At 41.3% G+C, this 25,308-nt stretch overlaps 4 protein-coding genes across 4 annotated transcripts in view; 1 reads left to right on the forward strand and 3 right to left on the reverse strand.

The window, feature by feature from the left end:
• Positions 1 to 731: 731 nt before the first annotated feature.
• On the reverse strand, positions 732 to 9,175 carry LOC103371846 (serine/threonine-protein phosphatase alpha-2 isoform-like). The gene is made up of 7 exons (XM_008301309.1): positions 8,765 to 9,175; positions 7,394 to 7,525; positions 6,466 to 6,696; positions 5,419 to 5,523; positions 3,974 to 4,197; positions 1,647 to 1,781; positions 732 to 1,562 (listed from the first exon to the last, which is right to left on the reverse strand). The coding sequence occupies exons 1-7, from the start codon at positions 8,817 to 8,819 to the stop codon at positions 1,467 to 1,469; spliced, it is 978 nt and encodes a 325-aa protein (XP_008299531.1). The 5' UTR covers positions 8,820 to 9,175; the 3' UTR covers positions 732 to 1,466.
• Positions 9,176 to 9,517: 342 nt separating this feature from the next.
• pelo (pelota mRNA surveillance and ribosome rescue factor) lies at positions 9,518 to 17,531 on the forward strand. Its single transcript, XM_008301310.1, has 13 exons — positions 9,518 to 9,733; positions 10,211 to 10,303; positions 10,895 to 11,045; positions 12,226 to 12,316; positions 12,690 to 12,853; positions 13,723 to 13,783; positions 14,057 to 14,218; positions 14,303 to 14,349; positions 14,737 to 14,810; positions 14,898 to 14,969; positions 15,665 to 15,739; positions 16,036 to 16,067; positions 16,982 to 17,531. Exons 1-13 carry the CDS (start codon positions 9,693 to 9,695, stop codon positions 17,074 to 17,076), a joined length of 1,158 nt encoding a protein of 385 aa, XP_008299532.1. The 5' UTR covers positions 9,518 to 9,692; the 3' UTR covers positions 17,077 to 17,531.
• Positions 17,532 to 17,971: 440 nt separating this feature from the next.
• LOC103371848 (progestin and adipoQ receptor family member 4-like) lies at positions 17,972 to 21,074 on the reverse strand. The gene is made up of 3 exons (XM_008301312.1): positions 20,909 to 21,074; positions 19,698 to 19,916; positions 17,972 to 18,405 (listed from the first exon to the last, which is right to left on the reverse strand). The coding sequence occupies exons 1-3, from the start codon at positions 21,072 to 21,074 to the stop codon at positions 17,972 to 17,974; spliced, it is 819 nt and encodes a 272-aa protein (XP_008299534.1).
• Positions 21,075 to 21,759: 685 nt separating this feature from the next.
• The window catches only part of cmn (calymmin), a gene marked incomplete at its 5' end in the record, with an annotated part of 20,995 nt that continues 17,446 nt past the window's right edge, over positions 21,760 to 25,308 (reverse strand). The window contains 9 exons of the mRNA XM_008301313.1: positions 21,760 to 22,060; positions 22,158 to 22,214; positions 23,931 to 24,215; positions 24,303 to 24,341; positions 24,419 to 24,484; positions 24,575 to 24,637; positions 24,725 to 24,772; positions 24,857 to 24,928; positions 25,017 to 25,088. Of these exons, the coding sequence (XP_008299535.1) occupies positions 22,056 to 22,060; positions 22,158 to 22,214; positions 23,931 to 24,215; positions 24,303 to 24,341; positions 24,419 to 24,484; positions 24,575 to 24,637; positions 24,725 to 24,772; positions 24,857 to 24,928; positions 25,017 to 25,088 (707 nt within the window). The remainder of the gene's footprint in view (positions 22,061 to 22,157; positions 22,215 to 23,930; positions 24,216 to 24,302; positions 24,342 to 24,418; positions 24,485 to 24,574; positions 24,638 to 24,724; positions 24,773 to 24,856; positions 24,929 to 25,016; positions 25,089 to 25,308) is intronic.

Consider the following 25,308-nt stretch of genomic DNA (forward strand, 5'->3'; position numbering starts at 1 on the left):
TCCAATTTCTACAAATAAAAAGAAATACGAAGCTTGTAAGTTTTACAGTTTCACTCGTGTCTCCACTTATTATCCGAGGGTCAGCTTGGGTCCATATGACTGACACTATAAACCAGAGGCTCTCACACTTTATGAGCCACGACCTCCAAGATAACATCAGTTTGTGTTTGTGACCCCCCAGTTTGAATTGTTAATATATCATGAGTAATAACTTTGTTGTTCATCCATTAATGAGTTTAAAATGAATGTGTTGATTCCACTTTTTTTTTTTGAATGACTGAATGAATTGAATTTATTTCTAACAGATGAAAGGAAAAAAAAATGACAATAAAAGAAAATCTGTTTTTAAAAAAAGCAAAAAAGAATAATAATATCGCACAATGAAAACATAACATTAACAAAGGAGTGGGAAGAAGTATACACTTTTAATTTTGACAGCCCTAATACACATTTATTTGATAAATGTAGACTTTTTCTTTCTTTTGTTGTTTTTTTTTTGACAATGATCTGGCGACCCCCTGAAATTACTTTGAGACCCCAAAGGGGGTCCCGACCCCCAGTTTGAGAACCACTGCTCTAAGCAGGTGAAGTGAGGACGTCCTAGTAACGTGAAGAACTCAGTAACCAAACACACAAGCTGCTATGTTCTGTGGATTAATTACAAAGCCATGTGCTCATCATACAGCAGACACAGGATTATGATTTAAAAAAAGGACGAGCAGACAATGCAGCTCAGATTCTCGCTTTATTGGTCAACTTGATGAAAGACTACAAAACGAATTCACAAAAAATCTCTTTCAAGTAATCAAATCTGTACAAACCTAAACTGTATGGGGTTTTTACAGCTCTGGCTCATATGAATCTGAAGAGTCATATGCATGTGTGTGTGTGTGTGTCGGTGAGCTTGCTCTGATGAGGCGACGTGAACTCCTTCCTGTTCGAGGATACGGAGACGTCACGATCAAAGAAGCGACACGCTGCATGCGCGCACACACACATGCACACACCTGTGTTTGAGATTTTACAGTACAGAGGACAGGGAAAACAAAATACTCCCCCCCTCCTCCACAAGTACACACACACCACCTGCTGGCAGGCGATCTCCCACCGTCTCCCAGACCCTGCTTTCAGTCAAATTACTGTACAGACAGACACTGTGGTTTCAACCTTTCCACGGGAAGAGTGGTAAGAGAAAGGGGAAAGTATAAATCTCTAATACTCTCACACAAAATGTACACGTGCACACATGATTTTAATGCTCACCTGCAGACGAGACACGTTTGTGGTCTGCGCACGCACGCACTCACTCAGACAATTCATAACATTAAATGTTTTAAGAAGTACAGATAAAAAAGGAAAAAAGCCCTGGGTATAGGTTTGATTTCTGGCTGTTTGGTGAAAGAAAGGAGAAGAGAGGTAGAGAGGGCAGGAGGGATGGGTCAGAGGTCGAGGGCAAACTACTGGTGTCATTTCTTAGCTTTCCTGGGAGGAGTGACTGGGCGGCCAGAGCCCATGCCTCCTCCACCGCCGTAGAAGAGCTTCTTGTCTGCGGGTTTGAGAATCTGTGAGATGGAAAAAAAAAAGTGAGCAAAAAAAGCACAACGGGAATGATTTTGCGAGACGGGTCAGTGTGGCCTCTTGCTTACCTGGAATGAGCACATGAGCGTCTCGTCTACGCTCATCATGGCTCCGGCGTTGTCGAACTCCCCGCAGTAGTTTGGGGCTGAGAACAGCGTCACCAGCTGCCTCTTTGCAAAGAACTCATATCCGTCTTCCACCACCTGACATATGGGCACAGAGGACGGGTTAGCAACACGTCTTGGAGGAAGTGAAGGACGTCTCTTTCACATGTGGTGAATCAGGCACAAAAACAAAACGATAGGCTTGTAGTTCTATTAGCTGCAGGCATACGAATGAACTACACCAGCGGTCTTAATGCACTACGAACCAGTCATTGTACACATAACAAAAAATAACATTTTTTTCTCTATTAAAAAGTTTCACAAACAAATAAAATTTCTTGCTAAATATGTGTTTATTTTTTCTTCTGTCTCAGAGTCGCGTCTCTCTCACTTTCCGGAAACATTTGTTTTTTTTTTATACATTTCGTCAGCGGTTCCTCTGACGGCTTCTTTTAACCGCCGAGCATGAAGACTGACAGTCAAGTGCAGGAAACAAGCACAGACTGAAGACGAGTTGGTCATGTTTCAAAATAAAACACCCTGTAGACTGCGCTGGAAATAAAAATAAAACAACAGAACTTTTTTTTCCTCCTTTCTGTGCGGCCCGGTACCGGTCTGCAGCCCGGTGGTTGGGGACCGCTGGCTACACCATAAATACATTTGCTTTACTTGCACAGTCGATCTGGTTATCAACTGGGCTGTGGTGTTGATTTTATCAACTAGGGTTGATCCATAGGTAGTGAAATCAGTCCTGCAAGTCAAACCAGTCAGCCAGTCCTGCCTCTACTGGGTTGTAATTAGGTGTAATCAACGGTTTCAACCAGAAACGGTGTGCGGCTCAGTGGGAGCAGCCTGAGTGGAGCTTATTGGCTCAGTGTCTGAACATGCAGGCAGGACGCTCTCTCCCTGAACACCAGGCACAGAGACGTCATATAGAAAAGCGATTTCGCTGGTAAAAGCTTAATGGATTTTTGTGACAGTTCACTGCAACACTGAGCAACCAGCAACAGACCGATAGCAGCATGGAGATCAGGTCCTATAGCTTCTGTGATAACCCGCGGAGGACGAGTGATCGCCAGCTGTGATTAGTCAACCCGAGGCGGCGGACTACATGACCAGGCTTGTTCAGATATTCAGTCTGCTCGCTGTTTGTTCCAACACAATCAGAATTGTCATCCTACCGCTTTTACCGGTGTTGCTACGGCTCGTTATGAGCTGTGGTTTTGTGTTTAATGTGGCACAGTGTTAACAACGTTATCCTAACTATAACACTTTCTCTCAGCTCTGGAGTGGAAATCGTTTTATGATTATCCTCCCAAAATGTATATATGTTTAGTTAATTAAATGATTATTATGTGACGACTAGTTGAACAGGAACACCGTTGGTCAGCAGCAGTCACATCATGAAAAACAGATGAGCTTTTCAATAAGAAAAATACTAAATACACCAGTAAAAGCAAGAAACATGATGAAGTGACTGAGATTTGTCCAATAAGAAATAAACCCTACAGGCAACTGGTAAAATGGACAAACAGGCAAATGAACTAATTATTGTTTTAAAGTCTTACTCAACAACCTCCATGCATCTGCTGAAAGCCCCTGTAGGCTCCGGCTGCTGATAAATAAAACAGTGCCCTAAAAATACTGCTTTATTAGAAGAAGTCCTTGCAGCTCTGCAGTACAGAACATAAGCAGCTGCAGCAATGAGTCTGCCAGAAATGACCAGAGTCGACCACGAGATATCAAAATAAAAAGACAAAAATCAGACTAATGTCACTGATGAGAAGCGCTAAATTAGCTTTTGTTGACGTCACTAATATTTTATAAACTAATTGACATTTCCAGGCTTCAATATATTAAAAGTAATATTAATACGACGACTTATAATCAACATATTTTAAGACTAAATCAAAATCAGGTGCTAACATTATTGTTGCTGGGCTCAAGTCCAAATGTGCTTAAGTAAGGTTTCCTGCTGGTTTCAGTGTGATGTAGCTGCTATTGATTTCTTTAAATATTCAATAATAGCTGTAAGAAATTGACTTGGCAAAAGTGCCAACCTTTCTGGGTTTATGACTTCTTTTTATTCCTTCAAAAAGGAGAAGTTTCAAATAGATTCAAAGAAAATCAACATTGTAGGAACAATATATACAACATAAAGACATAATGACTATGAGGGTAAAGCTGCTCATCATCCTGGACTCCACACAGGAAAATCATTCCCCTCTTATTGTTCAAATCTTTATTTTAAAAATGTTTATAATCTTTTTACAATCAGTTCTTGTACTGACCTGATGGGCTCGACAAATGAGGTCCATGTCATGTTTGTGGAGGAACTTTGTGACCACATCGGCACCAAAAGTGAAGGAGACGCCACGGTCGTTCTCCCCCCAGCCCAGCACGTCCTTATCTGGATCCGCCCACAGCAGGTCGCACAGGAGGCCCTGATCAGGCACATCAGTGGGGCGCATGACCCTTCGCACCTGCTCCATGGACTGGAGGTCTGGGGATAGGCCTGGAGGAAATAAACAATGCACAAGACTTTAACACTAAGCACAAAAAAATGTGAATTTAGTAACTGTGTTGTTGGACAGTGTGTTTGTTCATGTTCTGAAGCCTGGGTTCAGTTTGACACGCTGCTTTTATTTTTCTACTCAAGTCAGAACATGCAAAACTAAGCAAACAGAATCTCGAGGATCTGAGATTAACAACTAAGAAACATGTGCAGCTACAGAATATCTCGATGGACAGTGTAATTTAAAACAATACGATATATGCAGTCGTTTCACTCTTTTCATTTCACAGCTTCGGAAATGTAAACAGTTGCTGCTGTTTTGTTGTATAATTGTAAAACTGAATGTTTGGTTTTTGATTGATGGTTGTACAAAACACCTGACAGACCTGATGGACTAAACAATCCATACAAAAATATGAACTACAGATGAATCATCAGGTAGTCTGCAGTTTGCTGATTAAATTAGGATTCACCAAGAGGTTAAAAAATACTGATTGATCATTTAGAAGACAACGGTGTATGCACACTGTACATGACAGATGTAAAAAGATGGATTGAGACTTTATCTGATATGAGCTCAATAAACAAATAACTCCAGCAAACATACAATATCCTGCCAGTGGGTTTGGCCTTACGTAATTTTATATGCTTGAAGCAGGAGGTGGAATTTACCCTCTTTGTTATCGAAGTCTGTTTACATAGTTTGCATGGTGGTTCTCAAAGACATGAGACAGATGTGGCAGAGGGTTGGTGCCACTTTGTCTGAGCCCTTAGGTCCATTCTGTTGTCATTTTCTGTCTTACAGCACAACTAGTCCACATAGGCACGGAAGATAAACAACTGTGCTCCTTTCAGTCAATTCTAAATCAAATGTCCTCGTTTATGCTGTTTCAATCTGACTTGTCTTTACATGTTATGCAACTGTCAAGAGCGCTGCACAAAACAATCTTCTTGGTGAACTACTTGACTAAATGCATGACCTATGCATGTAGTCCAGAATGTCACAGCCATAGGAACAGTCTGTTTAAGTTGTGCCTGCATATCTATAGCCATGTCTGCTGATAGGGGGAAAGGATATATATAAATACAGTCAAACAAGAAATTGCAATCCCGCACAGCGCTTCAGGCCTTTGCCCATTATGTTGACAGAAGCAACAGAGCTGAGGCGAGTTTGTGTATGTGCTCTGGATGGAAGCCAAATGAGCTGTTTGATGAGGATACCTCCATGGCAACAGAAGATCTTCTCATCAACAATGGCTGCAACAGGCAAACAGTTGAAGCAGTCGGTGAAGGTCTTCCACAGCTTTATGTTGTATCGCCTCTTACCTGTGGGAGGAAACCACAATTACTTTATCACAATCTAATCTCAAGACCTATTAAATCAGCGGCACCTATTGCATCACAGGCGGAACACATTTTACATAATCCTGGCTCTGTGAACAGTGAGAACGGGCATGTGATAATCGCTGCGCATGCTGCCCTGATCATGCTCATTAGCCCGAAGCCTGGTGTACTGAGAGGTTCTCTATGTGTGCTTTGTTACTGCTAATTAATCACTTTCACCCTCAAGTTTAAAAGAACTGATTCGCTGTTTATTCCAAAGACTGGGTGCAGTGCTTTTCTTAGCATAATAAAATAGCTAATCATTTGTAGATTAGTTCAAAATAATGGGTACACTCTGTTTGATAATGGCAACGCAATCCGAACAAACTGTTACAGTCACAGCTGCTGCACGCTGGAAGACTTCTAGTCACTGCTGGTAACCTCTAGCTCAAGTAACTTTGTGTCTCCGTTACTGTTTTCAGAAGTGGACGGCAAAATAGGTGCTTAGTGAAAATGCTACATGAATTTACACTCCAAAGAACATCTGGTGAAACACATCCATCAAGATACTGATTAGAAAACAAGATGAAATGATCACAAGCTTCTTCTTCTTCTTTTTTTTTTTTAACAGACAACTGATTTGTTATAAAATTACTAGATTACTAGATTCGTACACCGCTGGCATCACGTGTACAATTCTAGCAGCAGAACAGGTAAAAAATAATCTAATTAAACAGTGTGTGTAAATGTTGATCACTTCACTGACGCTTGTCAACTAATAAAAATTCATTCATGTTTACACTTTGCTTTCTCTCTCTTTTTTCTTTATTTTAGCATATATAACAAAACTTAAATGACTATCAAGACATGTCTGTCAGGATCTAATATGTTTGATAAGATCGATAAGATCAATGTCTGTGTCAGTGTACACGCCACACGACTTACACTCATCGTAGAAGCCATATATTCTGTTAATGGAGGCGCACTCATGGTTTCCCCTCAGCAGAAAAAAGTTTTCTGGGTATTTGATCTTGTAAGCCAGCAACAGGCAGATGGTCTCCAGGGACTGCTTGCCTCTGTCTACATAGTCCCCCAGGAACAGGTAGTTGCTCTCTGGTGGAAAGCCCCCATATTCAAACAGCCGAAGCAGATCATAGTACTGCCCATGAACATCACCTGGAGAGACAAGCGGTATCAGAATGGAAACAGTGTGATTATCATGCTCTGTGTGTGTGTGCAAAACAAAGAACAAGGGACATGGATAGAGGTACAACAACACTTGGCACCCTGTAAATTAACCACAACATTTCACGCCATGATTGGCCTTCCATTATTTTAAATGAACACTGTTATTCATATTTTGATTGATGTGTGGTGTTAGGATGAGAATTCATTGAATGTGCAAGCTTGCATTCACAGTGGCAGTGCTGGTGACTTTTTAATGTTCTGCAAACTTGTCTAGTTCCTGGAATTTGCGGGCCATTTCTTTAAAATAGCATTTAGATTTAAGTGGCATCAGCAGTGTGACAAAGGAGGGCAATTCCAGGTAGACAAAGTGTAAAACATCACTGTACAGGCAAGCCAATGACAGTGTATCCCTTCATTTCTGTAGCAAGGTCACAGCCGTGCACTCTGTTTTTGTCCTGAAACATCTATCATAGGGTTCCGCTTTTTTTTTTTTTTAAGAACAAATTAAATGTAATTTGAAAATCTTTTAGCGTCTGATCACATGAATAAACAGAATAATTTGAATGTAAGCCTTCTCATAATAGCCCAGCACTTTAAGCTACAACAGGCATCTAAAGTGTTTTTAAAGGCAATGTGACCACACGAGAAAATTCCCAAGACTCTAAAGAACACAACTAAGCCTCACCACAAATCTTGAGGGGCGCCTCAAGTTCGAGCAGGATTGGCTGGCTGAGGAAGATCTCCCGGGATTTGAGGCAGAGACCACGGATTTCATTCTCTGTCAGCTGAACATTTTTGCCAGGTCTGGAGCCTTTCACTGTGAGGAGAAAAAAAAAAAGCAGCTCAAGTCATAAACAGTGTAGTGGAAACAACAGACCATTAACAGCACAGTTTTATATTCATTCTCATTTTTATGGGAAGTACGAACAATGCTATTCAGTGATCACGGTATCGGTGCTATTTACGGGATTTTTGACAGAACATTCGAGGGAAATGTAGCGTTTTATTCCTATTAAGGGAAATAAATGCGAAAATAGAATTCACATGTTCTGTGCAGAATATGGCACACGGCCATGCACAGTTGGCACGTTATTGTTCAATCTGTTACTTCCATCAGCACAACTATCACAATTATAGAAACCTCAACGACAAAATGAGGAAGAAAAGGAAGACAAATTGCTAGATTGTATATTTCACAGTGAAAAGCTAAAAGTGGAGTTCTTATTTACAACCACAATCTGATAAGGATCTTCAAAAACATTCAAGATGCTTTAGGTTTTTGGTCACAATTTCATAACTAATCTACAATGGCCCAAAATTCAGCACAAGACCAGATAGAAAGAGAATCAATTCCAGATAAATCCCGAAGCTGACCTATAAATAGTGAATATCAGAAAAAGCCATATGACTCTCTGATAAGACCCAGTGTTATTTTAGCGGGATATGGGGAGTTTTCTAAACCACACCTCTGAGCACGATCAACAAATACAACTATCTGAAACAAATACCAAGAAAATAAATACTACAGGACAAGTGGGACTGTGGGAGAAGCAAAAAACAAAACCTCATCTGAGAGCAAAGAGTAATAAATATAAGCTTTAAGGCTTTAATTTCCATCTTGTGAACAGTTCTGTGGATTTACAGCTTGACCATACTGAGCAAAAAACACTTGATTTCCATGAAACAAAACCTTTTTATAGTTATCCCTACACACAAGTATGCTATAAACCACAACATTTAAAAAAATATGTACATTGCTTCATTCTTTTAGTGACAATACAAGGTTAACGACACCAACTCTTGACGACACCCTTCGCGTAAATACTGTTTTACTTTTCACAATTTAAGCAGAAAAGTCGAAATAACACGTTAATCTGCTGCGATACGGATGCTACCGGCCGAAATCTTGCACAATTCAAATCCTGTGCTTCATTTGCAAGAGACGGGAGATGAACTCAATTTGCTAACATAGCACTGACGGCTATCGTTGTCTAGCCTCCATTAGCTAAAATGGCTACCTCGGTGAATAAATATCGAGCGAAATACTGAGTCTTACCTTCCAGCAGACGCTGTATAATGGAGTCGATGTTCAACTTGTCGGCTTCTGCCATGCTATTCCCCTATTCTGGTCGTTTTCTAATTACTCCTACGAATTTAAGACGTAATGACTGTTAACTGGCTACCGAGTTACCGTTAGCCCAACTAGTTTAGCGTTAATCGGCTATCGTTAGCCCGCTAGCTAGCTAACCTTGGGGCAGAATTGGCAACCTCAAAATTTGAGGCTGGGTGCTGAATAATAAAAGATGTGATGGTTGACATGTACTTTAGAAAATCGTATTAGTCAACTATTTTCCATTAGATATCCGAATCTACTTTAAAATATTTTCTCGTGACAACGCTATTTCTGCCGTAGCTACTAGCACCATGCCATCGACAAAAAAAAGGCTAGACGAGCGTTAGCTCGAAGCGAGGTTGAACGGAAGTGGCCTGACTGTTGTCGTGCTCCCATTGGTCAGTTTCCTCAAAAGGCGGGATTTCTAACATCCAATCTTCTCTCTGAATGGCTGCTGTCAATGTCTGTCAGCATTTACTTATCTCAAACTACATTGTAAAAAGGGCCCTCATTCTCGGTTATGTCTCTCGTTTTGGTCGTTGTAAATTGAAGATTCTGTCAAGTAATGCGAGATAAACCACACTTGTCCACATTTACTCAGGTTTTATCGTTTGTATCGCTTTGTATTTGTGGCGCAGTAAAGCGACACCCACGGAAGTGACCAAGATGGGAAGACTTGACTACGTATTTTGGCATGACGCAATGTCCCAGCGCCTGGCAACACTCAGCGAGTGATTCATTCTGAAGTGGAGAGATGGCTTAGCTAGTTGGCTATTTCACTAAAAGTTTTAAACATGTCTCTTACTCGGATAGACGTTAACCTGCCTATTTTACACTAATAGTCCTGTTTATATTATACAATCATCCGACCATGAAGCTGGTCCATAAAGACATTGAGAAAGATAATGCCGGGTGAGTGAGAGGCTAATGTTAGCAAGCTAACCAGCATGCTATTTTGTTGCTGACTGTTCATGTGTCAACGTAGCAGCTGTAATGGTCCACATGTGATTTACAGTCATCTGTGCCAACAAAGATGAGGGGAGTCTTGGATTAGCACAGAAGTTACCCCTCCTGTAGTTAATATGTGTTATCTCAGAACTAACCTGTATGAGCTTAGATGGTACCACTCTGCTTTAGCTGTAATGACTGAGCACACTCACAACACCCCAGTGAGTTAACAAAACAAACCCCACCTGTGATATAATATACGTGCACTCAGTAATTACTGTAGCAGCAGGAGTGCTGATGCATCACTGCACCATCTGTGTCATTACACCAAATAATGGGTTCACATCTGACAGCACATCCACAATTTAAGTTAGTGATAACCAAAACCACAGATGACACCAATGCACAGTCTGGTTTACTGATTGCCAAATGCTTCTTCAGCCAGGTGACTCTGGTGCCAGAGGAGGCGGAGGATATGTGGCACACCTACAACCTGCTCCAAGTGGGGGACAGCTTGAGAGCCTCAACTATCAGGTAACCATTAAACTCTATCACATGAAAGCGACCGATGAAGCCCTGTAGCGCAAACAAACCAATCTGGCAGTTTCCCAGCCCCTCTGAGATGGATCTTGTTGCCCTGAGAGCTGGCAATTGATAGCTATTCTGTTTGTTGATAAGGATTAGAATCTACGTTTGTTTAGTACCTTGACAAAACTGCTCAAGGATTAGTTCCCATCCACCTCTGTTACAACCACCACCAGGCAGCAAGTACGCACCTGCTGCAATCGTTAAGTTGCGACAGAAAGCTTTATTTACACATGACTATTTTTGCAAGAATTCTGTTTTTTGCTACACTCTGCTCTGTGAACTGAATCTGCCTCAGCTAAGTATAGGAGTTGCATCTACCTTTAACAGTCTGTGAATCATCATAGCGACAGACACCATGTTGTACTCGGGCTAGCGCTTCATTTAGCTGTAGCTCCACTTGTGTGTATTGTGTTCAATACTGCTGTGATGATTTTCCATCAGGGTTTCATTTCTAATTCCATCTCTCACTATTTCTGTCTGCGAGTGACTGTTTTGTCTCCATCAGAGTCAGAACTAAAGAGTCTCTTTTTCCCACAGAAAGGTGCAGACTGAATCCCCCACTGGAAGTGTGGGCAGCTCAAGAGTTCGGACCACTCTAACAATATGTGTGGAGACTATCGACTTTGACTCCCATGCCTGCCAGCTGAGAGTAAAAGGCACCAACATAGAGGAGAACCAGTATGTCAAGGTCTGAGATTTTTAAGTAATCTGTTAATTGGAGCTCGGGTTGGGTGATACGGCCAAAATATATAATCTTGTTTTGTTTGTTTTTTCCAGTCGTATATAAGATCAACATCTTGAGTTTTTATTTCTCGTTACATAAACTTACTAAAACAATATCCCTGTCAGCAGTCACTGGGCTATATGTGCGTGACCAATAAAACAAGGCAACACTAGCTTTTACATATTGTTAACACTGTAAAGAAGAACACTAGAAACAGCTGTGCAACACTAACAAAGTAATATGTCAGTGCTTCTGCAAAATGTAGATTCTCAGTCATTCAGGTCATGTAATCCTTGGAGCTTCAGCAAAAAGCAACTGGACTTCTGTCTTAGATCATTGGGGACATTTCACCTCTCATCCAAGAGGCTTTGTTTGTTCTGAAAACAGTTCTTCACTTCTGAAGAAGCATCTTGGAAGAGATTTGAAGCCCACTTGCTTTTTACCGAAGCTCCTAGGATGGCTTCAGCAAAAATACTTTGAGTCCGGTGGTTTAAACCTGTTTCCAGCATCTTCTCTAATGTGTAAACGCTTACCATGTCTACACTGATATAAAACGCAATGGCTTCTGTAATTTCCTTTCACCATTGTCCTGTTTTGTCATGTGAGTGTCAAATGAAAGTAGGGCAGCTAATATTAGCTGCTTTTTAGCTGCGGTTTTGTAATTGGGACTGGAACTAGCATGCAAGTTTAGTTTGTACAGTGTTTTTTTCAAACTTGACACAACACGATGGTTTGTTCAACATCAGACTTTGTCTATGACAACCATCCTTCTGTCTTATTTTGTTATCATCAGCTACTGCTGCCCTTACTTAACTTTCTGTTAACTGGCAGAAAAAAGTTCTTCTAAAAGTTCTTCTTTACTTCTAAAGGTGTCTCCTGGGAGACCACGACAGCTTGCATTTCTGTCATGAGTCCCGAGAAGTGTTTGTCACTGCTTGTCTTGTTTGAGAGACAGCAGAGGAAGAACATAGCCAGATATTTTTTAGACAATTTTTTCACAAAACAAAAATTCTAATGAACTGACTTAGTTTGATGTATTGCCCCACTGTAGGTGTAACCTTGTCCGTTTTTTGTGATTGCCCAGTTTAACCCCTGTTTGAACTGAAAATTGGTTGTTGTCATCTTGTGTTTTTTTGCTTTTCAGATGGGGGCCTATCACACTATTGAGCTCGAGCTCAACAGGAAGTTTACTCTTGCCAAGAAGTGCTGGGACAGCGTTGTGCTGGATAGAATCGGTAAGCAGGCGCTACTGTTTAACTTCAGCTGCCACCACGACTACAATTTGTTTTGTTTGGTCTGAGCACTCACAGGAGAAGTGATCACTTTGTGTCAGTCGTGGTTCCTTTAAGCATGCACTTCCCACTTGTGCGTCAATCAGGACGTGTAAACAGTAATCACATGGACTCAGAAGTATGTTGTTTACCAGACAGACTTTCATTGGCTTTAGCAACTGCCCACTCAGCTGTTAAAGTCTCAGTTTGCATAATATTCCTTTAACAATAAAATAGAACAATTTATTGTCAAACTGCAGCACCACACTGCTGATAACTTCATGAAGTCTCCACTACCACATATCATCCATGTCGTAATTCGTTGTTTACTCTTTAGAGCAGGCATGTGACGCCGCCCAGAAGGCAGATGTGGCAGCTGTGGTGATGCAGGAGGGCCTGGCCAACCTGGTACTGGTGACCCCGGCCATGACTCTGCTTCGCGCAAAAGTGGAAGTCACGATTCCTCGCAAGAGAAGAGGAAGCTGCACTCAGCACGAGAAGGTAATCATCTTTGTGGCCCTTGTCACGTTTTTACCTGCTGTGGGGTTATTATTTACCCCAGTATAAAGTCACGCACCTCTATGGAAACACAAGAAAATAAAAAGGTGCATGCAAAAGATATTGCCCTACTTACAGTTTTAATTAGTTCCCATTCTTACACAGCCGGCAGTTCAGCTGCGTCCAGCTGAAGAATTCCTGACTTTTGTTCTCTCCGGGTTCTCTGTCCTTCTCCCACAAGTCCAAAAACATGTTGAGGTTAATTGGTGATTCTAAATTGTCCGTAGGTGTGAATGTGACTGTACTTGGTTGTCTGTCTCTAAGTGTAGCCCTGTGATAGACTGGTGACCTGTCCAGGGTGTCCCCTGCCTTCACCCTGAGTCAGATGGGATAGACTCCAGCCCCCCATGACCCTAGTGAGGATTAAGCGGTGGACAGATAATGGATGGATGACTTTCAAACCCACCAGCAGGTTTTGTGGTTTAAAGGTTTAGAAGTAAATATTGTGAGAAAAGACAGAAATATTAGGTCGGACAGCTGCAGGCTAAGTGGATAGATTGATGGGAAAATGAAGTCTAGTGTAGATGTGTTGACCCAATGACAGTCCTCGTTCTACAAAATGTGTTTTGTTCATCTTGAGGACTAGAATTGTACTGAGTAGTACAAGGTACACAGGTATTCAACACTACATGTCTTTAAAAGAGCTCAGATGCACAACATTTATATTCAGTCATCAGACAGTGATTTCTACGGAAAAAAATCTTCATATTAGGACAAATTCACAAACTGGACATCCTGTTGCCTCGGTACTGGTACATAGTGTATTTGTCACGTATGCTGTTTGATGTCAAACTGTCTGTCTGTGTTTACAGGCGCTGGAGAGGTTTTATGAGGCCGTGATGCAGGCGATCCTTCGTCACATCAATTTTGATGGTATGGCTGCTGTACAGACTCTAAAACATGCACACCTATAAATCCATACATACACATTTACTATGTTCCCCTTTTTGTCACATGCTTCCTTTTTTAAAAATATGTTGCTATAAATCAATTAAATTAACCACTGCACTGTTTTATGGTCCTGTTGTGGTTTATCATCGTCGCCCAAAGTCTTTGCTTGTCTCCAGTTTTTTTTTTGGTTTTGGTTCAAAGAAATGAAAATAGACATGAGACAGGTTTCGATTTCCCTTCCTTTCCTCCCACTAGTGGTGAAGTGCATCCTGGTGGCCAGTCCAGGGTTTGTCAAGGACCAGTTTATCACCTACCTCTACAAAGAGGCGGTGCGACAGGACAACAAGCTCCTGCTGGAGAATCGACCCAAATTCATGCTGGTCCACTCATCATCAGGTCACAAGTATTCACTCAAAGGTAGGAGCTGCTGGAAATCTGAGAGTGAAACAGTCGAGTATCATCATGCGGTGAAAACTTAGTGAAATGCTTGTTGTTTTGCAGAAATCCTGTCTGACCCCACTGTGACGAGTAGACTCTCTGACACCAAGGTGACGATGCATCCTGTCATTTGTCTGTTTTATACGTCATCCTGAAACAAATACTCTCGAATTAAAACAAAAAAAAGAGGTACTGGTATATATTTTTACAAAGGGTCATGTGGTAAAGAAAAATGTTGATGGTGTGAAACATACAAAATTTGACATAATAATTATAAAAGACTAACTATAACATGTACAAGGCTACTTACTTTAGCATCTTTTAAGATAAACCGAATCCACATGCAGTTTGGTAATCTGTTCCCACAGTTGTTTAATCAGTGCTTAGTGTTTGTGAGTCCTTTATTCAGGATAATAATGCCTTCACATGGACCTACACATCCTATGATCCCAGTGTCTTTATCTCTGTGTACAATGGTATTTATGTCTAACTCTTAGGCAGCTGGAGAGGTGAAAGCCCTGGAGGACTTCTATAAGATGCTCCAGCATGAGCCTGACAGAGCCTTCTACGGGTGAGTGATGATGGACCAGACAGTTGTGTCCCACAGAGGCGTCACTCATTCACACTGATGATCAACAACCTTTGTATCTCCGCACAGACTTGCTCATGTGGAGAAAGCTGCTGACGCCCTCGCCGTCGACACCTTGCTGATAAGTGATAAGTTGTTCAGGTACATGCTGGGAGATACGTTTCTGTCTGCAGCTTATACATTAGAAATGCACAGAGAAGGTTGTTTTACAGATAATGTTATTGCTCCATCTGGTTAGCGGCATTTTAACTGACATTTTAAATAGTTTCAACCAAAAACTGAAGCTAACAGGATAATGTAGGTCACAGAAACATCAACACAGTTTTCAGCTTCAGTGCTGTTTATGTGCTTCCTCATCTGTTTCTGCTGCTCAGTTTTCTTTAGATTAGAGATGCACAATGTGTGATTTTTGCTGATATTTTCCAACTCATTTTGGCTGACTACACCTGCTAAAATATGCACCGTTTTTTTTTAAACCTAATTGCAGAGAACATCACGTCTCTCCTGTAGTGGAATTAACGTGTTATTATGTCTTATCACATTGGCCCACTGGCACACGCAGGCATGATGCTTTTCAAATTCATGCATTCACCAGAGAAAACAACCACTTCCATGTAAATCATCCCATATTTATTTTTATGTACCATTTTCAAACAGACTTTTAGCCTTACTGGCCTGTCAGTGTTCATTTCAGCCAAAGGTGATGTTTGATTTTAAAGCCTTTATCAGCGATGATGATGCTTTAAATTCATCAGCTTAAGGATTGACAGTGATGCAGGAAATCAGTCCAGTCCAACATTTTAATGTGTATTTTGTCTGTGTGTACATACATCCAGGCATCAGGATGTCCCTACGAGGAGTCGCTATGTTCGGTTGGTCGACAGCGTGAGAGACAACGGCGGCAATGTCAGGTAACTTTGGAGATACCCTGTTCACAGGCACCGAGAATGAGCAAGTAGGCATGAATTTTTAAATATATAATGATCTTCATTTTCTATTTGGGTCCACTTTGTCACAGAGTTGTTGACAGTCTTGAGAATGGGATTCACATCTAAAACACTGACTACTTTGTTTAAAGAATGAATGAAGGATGACAGATTGTCTGTCAGTTTGCTAACCAGCACAGATTCAGGATAGCAGAGATTTAGTTGTTGGTCATTTCCTGCTCAACATTCAGCTGATGAGTTTTCTTTCTGTTTCCATGCAGGATATTCTCAAGCCTCCACGTGTCTGGTGAACGTAAGTTTATAAACCACTTTGATTTACACAGTTCTGCACAATGATGATTTAAGTGGATCAATATTTTATTATATTAACTAATGTGACTCCTCCAGAATCTAAGGAGCTTAATGACGTCTTTTAGGTCATTGTTTCGGTTTAGTCTCAGTTTCAGACTCAGGTCATCGTAACTATCTAGCACCAAATGGCAGACAGACAGAGTTTGCATACAAGTACTGAACCTAACAGAGCATGTAGCAGGTAAAGATCCTGATCCTTTCTTGCAGGAGTTGGTAGAGACCAAAATCAGAGCTAAAAGGAGAGTGAATATGACTCCTAATGGTAATGCTGCTCTGTATTTGCTGAATATGTTTGTTTTGCCGTATGAGCTTGAAAGACAGTCAGTGTTGTTCTCAAAACTTGTTTCTGTTGCCCCCACATGGCCAAAAAACAGTTGGTGCAGGTTTAGAAGTACCCCACCAAGTTTTAATTTGAAACCTTCTTTGATTACATCCGTGTCATATTCTTCTTTACCCACTTTTTATGACGTATTGCTCTTCGCAGCACATTACTGCTGCCTCAGTGCATCACACAAATGCATCCTTAAGCGCACACAATACAAACCAAATGAGGAACCTCTTTTAGAAGCATCACTCCATAATGATACTAGAGGTCAGATACTCCAGAGTGCCCTTAAATGCACTCCCCTGTAGAGTTTTGTTTTATATGAGTAACGTTATGGCACCGTACCATTAGGTCTTCATTGCTGATGTGCATTCAGCTCACTGAATTACACTCTCTTACCCTCACCGCTGTACATGAAGTGTTGCCCTGACTCACTTTTATTATTGACTTTTTGTAATCGGACATAAAACCTTCCTGCTGTACTGGCTGTGTGCCGTCACCTATTGATTTCTCCTCGACTGTCTCCTCAGAACTGACTCAGCTGAGTGGAGTGGCGGCCATCTTGAGGTTTCCCATCGCCGACCTATCAGAACCCGAGGACGACAGCAGCTCAGACGATGACTGATCCACGCAGACAGACCAGGCAGCTCTTACTGGGAGAAACGAAGAGGAAGGTCGTCCAGCGTTGCAGATAACACAAGAATGCACTGATTCAGTGCGTTGTAAACCAATAAAGCTGCTGTGTTACAGTCGAGGTATTCTACCTCTGCAGCGTCCACACCTCTTCAAATCTAATTAACACACCTGATTTTCTGAAGTGACCATAAGTTCACATAATGTGATGCAGTTTAAAGTGCTTTGATGCTTTTGGTTTGAAGGTGGCCGTCTTTGAGGGGTTCAGGTTAAGCTAAATAACAATGCCAATACAAGGAATGTAACATTTGTTGCCAAATACAAATGGGGGAAAAAAACTAAAATTTTGAGTGACATTTAGCAATAGCAAAATCTGTGATTTATTTTTTTTCAAGTGTATGTACAACTTATCTTTCTTGCAATTAAACAGCAGAGGCATGCAACCACTCCCCAGTCTGTCACTTTGTCACAAACCAGTTCTTCTCGTGCACGACACAAATACAAGTTGGACCAAGATATAAAAATATATAATTTATTACATACAGTTATTTCATTTTAAGTTAAAGAGCTATTTTGGTTATGGGTGATGTGACCCAAAACTACTGCATATCAACAAACTAATCAAGTGTGCTCAGGATTTGTAACCTCAAACAGGGACGTTGGAGTTCCACAGTTATAACACTGCAGGTTCCTCTTTTTCTTCTCTGGCAAAATGTCAAACTATTAACTTCCCTTGTGAAGAATCTCAGTAGCTAGGACTAAAGTGCATTTTTGAAACATTCTCTCCACTTAGCTCCATATTTTACTCGTGCATCACTGAATCCTAAAACTCACCTCTATGAGTGTAGCCTTAAGTGCGAGTGTGTGCGAACTAGATGCACTTGGCATCACTCAGTAGGACACTGGAAGGACTTAATCCAGGCTAAATCCTCCAGGGTGCCCCAGTGCAGGTAGATAATTGCACATATAACCATGACATGCATTATCTGGTGGCTGTTGCCCCAGTTGTCAAACAGGCCCGGGCTGAAGCGCTCCGGGATCTGGATGATGTTAACTACACCTCCTACCACAGCTAGAGAGTCCATGATGACGAAGAGACGCAGGGAGTTTGGGCTGCCCACCCCGCTGCCGTACACCCGGAACAGAAAGAGGCTAAAGCGAAATAAACCCTGCCAGGCAAAGGCTCGCAGACGCAGGACGTTGGTGCGGGCCGTGGTGGCACAGTAGATCCCGTAGGCTGACAGGAGGATGTAGGCCAGCAAGGCAGTCTGTTGCACGGTTGGGTAGCAAAGAAGGGTGATGTAAATGATGGGAATGGCCCCTGGAGAGAAAGCAGACGGTGTTTTGGTATTTTTGTTGTCAGGGTTATTTTTAGAATAAAAATTCTCACCAGACTTGGACTCAAGTCAGACTTCAGTTCTAAAAGTGAGGACAACTTGCTTCGTCTTTATTTCTGTGAGACTTGACTGAAGACTTGATCTGAGAGTAAACAGGTTCTAAGTTTGGTCTTGTAAACCCCAGAGCCATCAAAACACAAGATTAGTTTCAGGTTTGATAACAGGACTGAAAGTCGACAGCATCCAAAGTGCTTCAGCAGGAAACTCGACCTACATTTCTGCTTCTTGAAGATTTTTCACCTTCATCCGAGAGACTTCCTCAGCTCTAACTGTGTGGTGGGCAGTTGCAGGTATTTATTCTCACCTCCAACTCACTTGGCTCAAAGCTTGTTAAAGACACACATGACTCAAGGTGTGAATGAGCGAGCCGCCGATGTTAACAAGCCTTGGTCATGTGATTTGGGGGTAAAAATACATACCGAGGACTCTCCATCTGAACTCAGAAAGCCTCTTGGATGAGAGGTGAAACGTCTTCAAGAAACAGAAAGTAGTCTTCTATTGAAACACTCAGGATTACCTTGACCTGGATCACTGAGACTCTACACTGATATAATACCAGCATGGCAACATGGTTTACTTAATTAAATATGTTAACATGTTAATATTTGGTAATTAGCACTCAACAAAGTATAACTGAGGCTGGAGGGCATAAAGAAAAAGTCAGGACTTAAACAAAACTAACAGGCTTCATTCTTTGAGGAACACAAATGTCGGTCTGATGACAATGGATCAGATATTTGTTGAGATGTTTCAGTTTGGATGAAAGCGGTGAACCTCTTCCAGGGACAATCACTGTGGCTGGAAATGACAACCAGAGATTTGGCTTTGACTGTTGTGAGATGAGATTTGACTCTGCAAAGACTTAAGTGAAGTGAGTCTGGCTCGAAACTTAAGATATTTGAAAGATGAGGTCATTTATTATTGCAAGCAAGAAAGATCTCATGCAGGACGCTGCTGAGTTGCATCATGGATAATGGAGGATCCAGCATGACTGAGGCTCAGGGACATGTGCTTACTTGCATATGATTTATGGATACACAGTCTTTATTCACTGGAGCAGAAATTCCAGGAAACACGTGTAATGTGACCTGGACATGCCCCCATAGACTTTAAAACTGTAGTCATGGGAAAAAAGTGGAGAATTCTGACAGCAGAGCCACTTAGCATCAAGCTAAGGAAAACATGGGGTCATGTTCACTTTCTTCCAACAACCTACCCAGGGTGTTGACTAGACAAACCCCGAACATGTCCAGGGAGAGCAGGGTGTCGTACACATATTCTCCTCCCACGTGGTTCATGAAAACATGGTAGACCACTGAGCCAACGGTGGGGCTGAGGCAGGCCAGGTAGTGGACTATACATATCCAGACGTTGTCCACCTCCATCCAGGGGATACTGAAAGGCAGCAGCACCAAGAAAAGGAAGAAAGGAATGCCTGAGGTGACGGGAAGATGAGGAGGAACAAGAGTGAGGGGAAAAGTTAGATGAAGGAACAATTACAAGTCATTAAATTTTGCTACAATCACTTAAAATGATCTCATTTTTGACTTCATGAAAACAACTTATGGTCAGATTTGGAGGAACATCTTTGTTTATGGAGATATTTTAAACCTGGCACTTGCAATGAAACATCCCCCCGATGCAGAACTATACGAGTTATTTATTGAACCGAAAGCACTTCCTCTGTTTGTTTTTTAGCGGGAACAACATGCATGGTAGTTGGTTACATGCATAGAGAAACCACTGCAACACTCTAATGCTAATGCCCTTCACTTCTCCTTAGTAAGAGTGTTAGCCTTAATGAACTTATGGGATAGCCAATGAGAAAATGGGACAACAAGGAGATGCTTTCTGAAGTTCAAGGCCGCACAGTTGTTGGCTCGTGCACGGTTGAAGTTCCATCTTTGCTTGTTTTATTGCACAACTTAAGTCGGGCTTGAATTTTTAGGTCTTACATCAAATGCAGAAATTGTACGCATATCTTTACGTACTGTGATTTTGTTCTACATTTGTGCAAACTCCGGTGTCCATCCAGGACGCTTTGCTTGAGAAACATTCAGTATACATTTAGAGTTGAAAAGTGTCCGTCACCTTTAAAGACCTAGTTAACTGTCGGATATTTCCAGGGCTGGGATTCCCAGGGCAGATTACAGCTAATACCCCATATCCTCATTACACACCCTCGTCAAGTATGCTTGTAACCGGCCATAAGTGAGAGTAGTGGGCATGTGTGTTTATACATCCCCCATATGGCTTAATAGGATATGCACGGTGAGGAAAACTTGCTCTGGCATTTCAAGTGCAAAGATGCATTTTAATATAATTAACACATTAATTTTCTATATTTATTCAAGATTGATCTTATTGGAGTGGAGTTCTAAAGCAGCTGAAAGTAAAAGCAGTGCAGAGTTATTTTCCTGGACTTACCGTGGGTGTAGATGTTGCCCAGCTCATTGTGCATGTAAAAGAGGCTCCTGAGACACTCCTGAGCCGTGGACACTGGCCGGTAACCCGTCAGGACGTATTTGTTGAACTGAAGGTGAGAAGGGGTCTTTGCAAAGTCCAAGAGCCGCGGTCCCTGGTAAAGCCCCATCACGACTTCCTGCAGCCACTGGCCCTCACATTTAGTTGACCTCAGTGCAAGTTCCTCACCATCTACATCCTAAAAATGGCCAGACTCAGGGCTCTCAGGCACGGATGTGACCGCAACCAGTCGGAAACTCTGGCCACTGAAACCCATCATTGGACAGGTGTAATTCCATGAAAGCAACCTGTTGAGCGGGCCAAGTGGCATGCTTTCAGTGGGACCAATCAGCGGACGGCTTTTATTCCTAAGCTGGGGTAATCCTCACAAAAAGCCACGTGCACGGCAGCAGCTGCTCCTTGTAGTGGCTTATAACAAACTCACACCTCAACTTCAGGGTTTGTGTAATATGGAACAATAACGCAGGAGTGTTTCCCTTGCTGCAGACCGCACACATCCTCCTATTGCCCGTGCTTGTGCTACAACTGTGCTGCAGTCAGGATGATCTGGAGATTAAAGCACTTGACCAGGTGGTGACGTAACTGGCACTGATAAGTTCTTATCATTATATTTAAACATAATAATTGGATTTTGCAAATCCTGTAACATACTGTATGTATATATAAAACCTGCATAGATGAGAAAGAAAAACAATATTTTGACTGTTGGCATTCTTCTGGTTTTATTTAATCAAATACTGTACAATAATAAACAGTTTATTACCACAAGTATTTAAAAAAAATACATTTTCCACTGAAAATAAATTAGACTGAATTATTATCTTGTAGAAATATTTTGACATCCCCCCAAAACGAGACTGCTTTAATAAAAATACTGACCATATGCAGCAGACAAACGACAGTTTCTTAGCATACAGTGAACAGTAAGTGCAGAAAAAAGGTGAAATCTGGATGCATAAAAATGTACACTACATATGACTACCAGTACGATTTGACAGACAGAAGAAAATAAAAATAATATACAATTAGGAAACAATCAAACATAATAAAACACTAAAAAAAATGGTTATAATTGTTGTTGTCAGTAGAGTTAACCTGCAGGGAAAGAAGAATACAGTTGAAAGATGAATAGGATGTTTGGGGAAAATATAAATATAAAATATAAAAACATTTTATTTTGAGTCAGTCTTACCTTGATAGCCACTATTCCCAAAGAAACCATTCAAATCATATTTGTTATTCTTTGCTCCTGAAAAATAAAGAACAACGCAATTATGTAGTAGTTTTTAGCACATACAGCCTCTACCAGTCTTTACATACTGATATGATGCATTGTTGCAGCAAACGTGTGGATCTTTAATGTTAGCTGTAGCTTAATAATCAACATGTCAATAGTACAACTTTGTACAAATATGCTTACATGCACGTCTTGACAGTTAAAAGGAGAAGTGTGTTGCCACTCTTGTATCTGTATGCTAAATATTAACTTCAAGCCAAGATACAGTTAGCTTAGCATGCGAACAGCTACTTTACTGTTTTAAAATCACAACTTCTCATTGTTATAATTTGGGTTTAGTATCGATTAGAACAAACAATACATAACAAAATAACAAAAATTTTAAAAAAAAATTAATTTAGAGGTGCTGAAAGGTGGATTTTGCTAATTTGTGAGAGGCTAACCTTTTCTTTTATTTCCAGTCTTTATGCTAAGCTAAGCTAAGCTAATGGCTGCTGATGGTAGCCTTGTATTTAGTGCACAGACATGAGAGTGGTATCATTTTTCTTATCTAATTCTTGGCAAGAAAATGAATTAAATTCATTTCCAAATATCATACTACTGCTTTAAGGCATGCAAACCTGTAACAACCAAAGAGAGAGAGCTACTCATGCTAGTTTTTGAGGCTGCAAGGTTTATACTACATGCAAACAAGATTTATCTGAAGGTTGAAAAGCACCTCTGTCCAGGTTATAATGTTTATACTGTTCTTCTTATGTCATTTTCCCACACTGTTATATGGAAATAACATCTTAAAGAATTCATTATAATCCTAATGTCCAGCTTCAGGTTCAGGGCAAGAAAAGTACACAGTGTGACTTGCTGTTAGATCCTGACTAATACTGTCTCTATATCAGGGATAATTTATTATTATATATAATTTATGAACTTTTGCTGTTTCATATGCATAGATGCACAAAATTCTCTCACTTTGGAGACCCTAACATAGATCCTGCACTCTGATGCTGCAGCTATTTCATAAACTCAGAGGAAAAACTCCAACAAACTAAACTTCAGCTCCTATAAACAAGTTGTCAAAAAAAAAAAAAAAGCATTGTATTTATTATTGATGAGTATCATTAATCTGAGGCGTCGGTCTCTGGTTTTGTCACAGTGAAGTTGTATTTTTAGGAATATTTCAGTTTGTAATGGAGCAAAGTGAAAGATGTTTTGTGATATTTACACAAACTGTCTTTTGTTCTCTTTGATATTTTTTTGAGCAATATTGGTCTTTAAATGTGGAAAAAACAGGCTAAATAACTGTATACACCTGGAAGTATCATCGTCCGTTATTGTGACTGGGTACAGTTCAGGCTTGCGTTGTGCTAAAACTGATATGAAAGTGTTACTATCTCGGTCCATTAACTTCAAACGTGGTATTTCATGCAGGTAAGAAGCGATGTTCTGTTTAGGACAATAACTTCCTTTGGTGTAGTTTCCTAAATTTGCACCGTTTACATGCATAGAAAAGCAATAACAGACTAAAGCAACTGGAAGAACCCAAAAGCACAGAACAGGCTCTTTATTTTTCACTGTCTCTCTGCCAGGTAAACCATCATTCCATTATGTAACCGTTCCTGAGCAGTCCACCGACTCTCTCATCTTCCTCTGCTTCTCCCTTCCACCTTGCTACTTTTTTGGAGTCTGAAGGATATATTCAGCACCGCCTGTCAGCCCCGAGGGGCTTACCTTGTGGGTGAAAATGCAGTTTGAGATGCTGCTGAATGTGTATCTGACGTGGCAGCTGCTGTTGCAGCAGGTCGTCAGGTTGCTCAGGACCCTGAGCTTCGCCTTGTGCTTCTGTAACAGGCGCGGAATCAAAGACGGGGCTGGCTGTGTCCACTGGGTCGGGCAAGTCCTGAACATCCGGTCCAGGTACCACATCAGGCGTGAAGGAGTCCTCTATGGGGAGGTAGGCAGGGACAGATGGGTCGGCCAGGTCGGGGCTGGGGGTGGGAGCAGGGAATGCAGCCACTGGAGAGGAGACAGAAATCTGATTTAGATTTCAACAACTTCTTTATTGTTTATGTGCTTTTTATGCAATCCATATTTCCGGATTACCTTCTGGCTGCACTTGTCCATTTATGTATCCCACATTTTCTGAAAGTGACATAAAGCAGCCAAACGTTTAACTGAATGCAGGAGAGTCACAACAGATAAACACACAGTATACTTACCATATCTATCGATGGGCATCCCCTCACCTTCAGCTGGAAGTGCTGGAGTCGGCACCTCTCCCTTCACTAAGACATCAGAGGAGAAAGCTGATGAGCAGGAGAAAACAGGGCTTTATTTGTGTTGTGAATCCCTTCAGAAAGAAACTCCTGACGCACCGTAAGATTTTCCAGCTGAATCTGGCTCCAGAGGCAGAGGCTCATAACTTAAACCAGCTGTTTCTGTGTGAAGCAAAAAGAGATGAATGAACAATTTATCTGTGTTTTCTAGCAATGATGACACAATATCACATTCTCCAGCAGATCTACCTTCAGCTGTGGACTCAGGAGGCTGCGGCTGGTAAGCTCCCTGGTTATCTGTAGAGAAATACGACGTGAAACCATTTAGTCAACAACACAGAAGTGGAATGACTAAAAAGAAAGAAAGAGGATGTTCTGTACCATATATCCCCGAAGATTTCACTTCACCCCCATAACCAAGAGTCTGTGGTGAGTAGGCAGCCTCACCGCCACCTTAGCAGTGAAACAGCAAAAAGATTAAATCAAATTATTAAATGAATGGTCATTTACAAAGCGAGCCATCCTGTTTGCTCTGCCTCACCATATTTTCCTGTTAGTTTCCCGTTATTTCCAAGTCCGAGCTGCTCAGGCTGATACGGTGACGCAGCCAGACCTGGAGGGAAACACAAGTAACACTGGCTTGAGTGTGTCTCTGTACAAACCCTCCAGCCTGTGGTCTCATGGTTTAAATCATTGTTTAGATTTTAGACTTATTAAAGCCCAACATTTTGAGCAATACATTTATTTGCTTTTTTTCAAATCAACGCCACTGTTATATCTGTTCATTAGGGTCCGAGCACCCAAAAGGGTGCGAAGACCCTATTGGAACTGCT

Source organism: Stegastes partitus, unplaced genomic scaffold, assembly GCF_000690725.1.
Source record: "Stegastes partitus isolate 25-593 unplaced genomic scaffold, Stegastes_partitus-1.0.2 Scaffold1656, whole genome shotgun sequence".
Lineage (NCBI taxonomy): Eukaryota > Metazoa > Chordata > Actinopteri > Pomacentridae > Stegastes > Stegastes partitus.